Source organism: Corylus avellana, chromosome ca2 (genome assembly GCF_901000735.1).
Source record: "Corylus avellana chromosome ca2, CavTom2PMs-1.0".
In the NCBI taxonomy this organism is placed as follows: domain Eukaryota; kingdom Viridiplantae; phylum Streptophyta; class Magnoliopsida; order Fagales; family Betulaceae; genus Corylus; species Corylus avellana.
The window spans coordinates 49679256-49684659 of NC_081542.1; the positions used below are offsets into that span (position 1 = coordinate 49679256).

The 5404-nt window shown below is 35.8% G+C and overlaps 1 protein-coding gene across 2 annotated transcripts; it reads right to left on the reverse strand.

The window, feature by feature from the left end:
• Nucleotides 1-1858: 1858 nt before the first annotated feature.
• On the reverse strand, nucleotides 1859-5086 carry LOC132172965 (F-box protein CPR1-like). 2 transcript variants are annotated; one of them, XM_059584534.1, is made up of 3 exons: nucleotides 3783-5086; nucleotides 3434-3511; nucleotides 1859-2451 (listed from the first exon to the last, which is right to left on the reverse strand). In XM_059584534.1, exons 1-2 carry the CDS (start codon nucleotides 4967-4969, stop codon nucleotides 3472-3474), a joined length of 1227 nt encoding a protein of 408 aa, XP_059440517.1. In that variant the 5' UTR covers nucleotides 4970-5086; the 3' UTR covers nucleotides 1859-2451; nucleotides 3434-3471. The 2 variants fall into 2 exon arrangements, with proteins under 2 accessions (XP_059440517.1, XP_059440516.1); XM_059584533.1 differs by having other exon boundaries at nucleotides 1861-2237.
• Between the last annotated feature and the right edge of the window lie 318 nt (nucleotides 5087-5404).

Below are 5404 nucleotides of genomic sequence, written 5' to 3' on the forward strand. Positions count from 1 at the left end.
GTAACATAATTTCAACATTTTGATGTCTACTCTTAAAACACTGCCAAAGGTCTAAAACAGCCTTTGGCCCGAGCACTAATCCCAGTGGTTGTGAAATTTGAGTCAACAAAACATACAATGCTCTAATATCATTCTAGAAGTCTCTCTTATATCATTTTTATGTCCCTTTAGAAATGAGATAACTTTTAAAATTACTATTTGATCAAAATCCAATAATGAAATAATGATCAATCACAAGTCTAATAGTGATTTTAAGAGCCACAATATTTTTCGAGAATTAGAAAAAAATGACTTGTAACATTACTTATAAAATGGGGTGGAATGGAGTAACTATTTCTATTCCTTTGTTTGGTAACAATAAATATACCTTAATTATAATTTGACCAAAATTACCCAAAAAAAATCCCATTTTTTAAAACTCAAATTTAAAAAATAAAATAAATAACAATAAATTTTTTTTTGATTTTTCAAAGAGGCCGTCCAACCACATAAGAACCCGGGGTGGCCGCACGACCCCCGACGACACTTGGGGGGGGCCGCGGCCACCCCTGAGAGACTATAGAGGCAGTCACGACCAACCCTGACGTGAATCAAAGGTGGCAAAGGCCACCCCAGGTTCTATGGTGGGTGGCCAGCCACCATTTAGTTTAACAGTTATTTATTTATTAATTTGTTTTTAGGGTTGAGGGTTGAAAATAATAAAAATAGATTTTTTTTTTTTTTTTTTTGAAAAAATTGTGTCTATTCTTTAAGAAATAGATATTCCTCTTCTTTTTTCTTTTTTTTTTTTGAAAAAAAAAAAATATTTATTCCTCTTTCTATTCCTAGGAATAAGCCCCTACTAAAAAAAATAAAAAATAAAAAAAGAGAGGAAATTATATATAAACTCCTTAGGTCAACGTACTTTTTTAAAAAACTCCTTGAGCATTTTTTTTTGAAATTTAGTCCTTGGGTCACTCGAAACTACTAGAAAACTCCATACCGTCAATTTTTGTTAACTGCAGTTAGTCCACTCAAAACTCCTCGTTTATCTGATTAAAATATTAATTTTTTATTAATTTAATTTAAAAAATTAAATTAAAAAATAAATAAATTAAAGGGTGGCCAGGAGTGGTTTGCCCACCCATGGAGTGGCTCGAGCCACCCCATGGGTGGTTTGGGGGGGCTCGCGGCCACCCCATGGGTGGTTTGGGGTGGCTCGTGAGCCACCCTTGCCCCACCATGGTGGCTGTGAGGCCACCCGCCGCTGAGATTGTGCCAAAGCCACCCCAAGAAGCCATGGCCCGAGCCACCCCAAACCACCTGGGGGTGGCTTGCGGCCACCCCAGGGGTGGAAAGGGGTGGCTGCGAGCCACCCAAGGGGTGGCTTGATGGGTAGGCCACCCCAAACCACCTGGGGGTGGCCACAAGCCACCCCATAGGGGTTGGTGCCACCCCTGACCACCCTTCAATTTTTTTTTTTAATTTTTTTTTTAGATTTAATTTTTTAAATTAAATTAATAAAAAATGAATATTTTAATCAGATAAAATGTGGAGTTTTTAGTGGATTAACGACAGTTAACAAAAATTGACGGTAAGGAGTTTCTAGTAGTTTCGAGTTATCCAGAGACTAAATTTCTGAAAAAAAAAAACTCATGGAGTTTTTAAAAAAAGCGTGATGACCCAAGGAGTTTATATATAATTTCCCATAAAAAAAAATTGTTAGTCTACAGGAATAATCATTTCCATTACAAAGATCTATTCCGCGAACCAAACAAAGTCTAAGTTTATTATAGTAGTACATTACTAACAGTAACATATGAACTAAGTCTATTACTTTAACTAATGGCTTTTCAATTGCATTCTCATATATCTGATTGTCTATTCTTTCTCCATATTATTTTCTTATTGTTTCTGTATTTTTAAATACTAATACATTAATGCATAAAATAATAAAGAAAGAGAGATGTGAGTGGGAGGAAAGAAAAAAAAAAAACGCATTAATGATACAAAGTAGTTCAAATGCAAAATGCATTTTGTATAGAGAATCGAATGAACACTTTGATTAAGCTTCATTGCATAATCCATTGCGAGTGCTCTTAGCAACTCAAGACACATAGGCAAAGATTCTGGTTTGGTGAAAGTTCACATCCCAAGTGCCATTTTCATACTATGCTTCTTCAAGAAATGCTCCCTTCTTGATGTGGATGCTTCTTCCGGTGCCATTTACGTAAAAGGACGTGTGAGAGGCCTGTTTTCTAACATATCGTGTTTGATGCACACATTAAACATAATCAAAGCAGACAAATGAATTCAACGATAAGAAATAACTTGAAAAGCATAAATCCATTGTCACCAACCAAATCAAAAAGTTCATCCTTTAAGCAAGACAGGAGCCTTAATTAGCAACACAAAGGCATAAATTGGTGATCCTCAAAAGACATTCAGGTTCCAAGATGACAACCCTTTCGTCTTGTATGAAAGATCATATTCAAATATGGTAATACGGCCGGCCACGTAAACAAACACCCCACATTCACATGCTTTAAGAATTTAATCAAAACTCAAAATATATAAGGAAAGAACCATTCTTTTACTTTAAGAACAACCCTTTTCTACTAGGATAGGCTTAATTATATACTTTTAAATAGTTAAATCCACGATAATTTAACATATAAGTTGGTGTTGCTTCTCAGCTGCTCAAAATATTTGGGACAATAACTATGTAAACAGACATTCTCTCCCCATTTTTATTCCCTATATATTGTTTAGAAAAATTGGCTAATATTCAAATATGCTACTAGGAAAGCAGAGATATGATTTGCTTTTGCCGAATATATATACATTAGTAGAACTTCTGGTTCGGGCAAGGTTAAGAGTTCATTGAAGATCCATAACCATGCTAGGCAAAGATATCCTTCTTCTGTTAGTCCCATAATGCACATGATTGTAACTATTCAACAGCACAGAAATTTAAACGCAACGATGACATCACATTCACAATGATTGTCTCCTTATGACAATTTCAAGCCAACACTAACATATTGTCACTAGTGCAAATTGAAATAATCAAAGATAGAACGAAATATTACTAGAGCTAATTATAAACAAGACACAAGAGATTCTACAACAAACTTTTTCCCTGGGACACACTCATATTTTTAATTGCAACCTGTGACTTCCTTTATCAATTTCGAGGGTTAAAAAAAAATGAAAGAACAACTAGTATGAATCAAGGAAAATGACAAAGAAATTGTCACTCCTCTAGAAAACAGTGTACTTGGTATGTCAAACAACTTATTTCTGCCTCTTTTAAAACAAATTGTCAGCTTAAACCATTAATGAGGTAAGATAAACTAATTCTAGTATATTAGAAAGAAAAAAAAAAAAAAAAAAAACTAATTCTAGTAATCCTTAATTGAAATATTATATATGGAAAAGTTTGTTGCGTTACCACTTTTCACTTTGTGCCCATTTTCTCCTCCTGTTTGCTTATAGAGTCAGTTTAAAGCCTTTTGACAGAAAATCATCCCTGTAAAACAATGATCAATCCATCAAAGTATTAAGTTAAACTAAAACAAAAATAAGTAGATGCTATATAGCAATCATGTTGAGCAATTCAAAAGAGTGAAACAAACCAGATTGGTCATATACATCAGTTTATCTAAACAAACTTGAGCTCTTGAGAGAACCAGAAAATTAAACTAAAGAGATCAACTGCTCACATAAAATTGGTAACCAGGTATAGAAATAAGCTTGAACAAAAATAAATAAATAACTCAATTAAGTTTATGTTATCTCACATCTTCTTTCTATTGCTTTCCTTCTTTTCCTCTGGCGCCGGTTGCTGTGTCTTCCCATCCATTCCACCACCACCTAAGGGAACAAGGCTTTCCACATAAACATCCGCATTGAATGAATTGGGAGCCCCCTCAATCCTCACAGTCTTGGCTCTCCTCCTCCTCAAATCATACCAAAGGAGCTTTTCCTTGTCCAATTCCAAAAGAACCTTGTCCTTGTCACCACTCTTAGAATAAGCTAAAGGCATCACCTGTCCAAAATCCCTGTTCAAACTTGACTGTGAAACCTTAAACAATTTAGTCCAAGATTCCTTTAATCCATATTCCTTCATCAGCCATACATCAACAAAATCATTACCGTAATTGCAAATCATGCATAGGCGCTCTTCCAAGACCCCCAGATCCATTACAAAACCACCATCGACATGATCAGGCTGTGGTACAATTCGAAACTCCTCAGCTACAAGATCAAAAGCAACAATCATACAGTACCATCCAAACCCTCCAGGCACCACCCAATGCAAAGCACCACCAGCAAGCGCAGCATACCCTCGTCTATAAAAAAGAAGGTAACCAAGCTGAAACAGATAACGAATATAATAGGGTATGTCCTTGATTCCTCTCCAAGAGTTACTCTTCAAGCTATAAACTTTAACATCAGCAGAGAAAAACCCATTATCACCAACAAACTGCACCATCCTCACCACCTTGTAGTCATCGCTAATGGGGTCGTGCCCAAATCCATAAAAAGTAAAACGACGAGGTTTAACATTTATATAACCTTTAGGAGCCTCAACCGGCATAACAGGCAATATCTGGTGTTTTCTCGTTGATGGGTTCCATAAAGCCATTTCTTCTTCAGCGTTACACACAGCCAACAAGCCATTGCAAGAGCCAAAAACGTCAGTTATACCCCAGATCACATTCAATGGGGGATTGAGTTCCGTGGCGGTGCGAAGCGAATCGAGCTCAACGGAGTAGAGGTACCATTTTTTGAGAACGAGGCTGAGTTTGGACTTGGTGGCAAGGGAGTGGCTAAGGTGAATCTTAATGAAATCTGGATCGTCTATTTGGGAGCACCAACGCTTGGATGCGCATCTGAACCGTAGAAGCGTCTTCACCGGAAGTTGGCATAGGATGTCGGTGATTACATCGGGCGGGAAGTTAAGGTCTAGCTTGAGGTTTGGCATATCAGACGGGGTATAAGGTTGGCTGTCTGGCTGGGTTTTGGATCGGGAGATATGAATGAAGAAGCAGTTTCTGGTGCTTTCTAGAGAAATAAAGTAATGATTAAAGGTTCGGCGCACGAAATCATGGTGGTCCTATTGAAAATGAAGGATCCGCTTACATTATTGAAATAACACGTAATGCTTTTAATTTGTTTCGTCAGAAGACACCTGTCATATTTGAAAAGATTTGTTTGGAAACATAATAAAGATTGGGATGATATATTTTAATATTATTTAATAGAGTTTAGTTGAGTATGATAATATGATTTGTTTATTAATGTGTTTTTTTTTTTTTTTTTTTTATAAAAAAAATATATATTATAACGTATAGGTGAAAATTGTATCATATATTAGAATTTATAATTGAGAAAACGTATTATATAATATAAATTTATT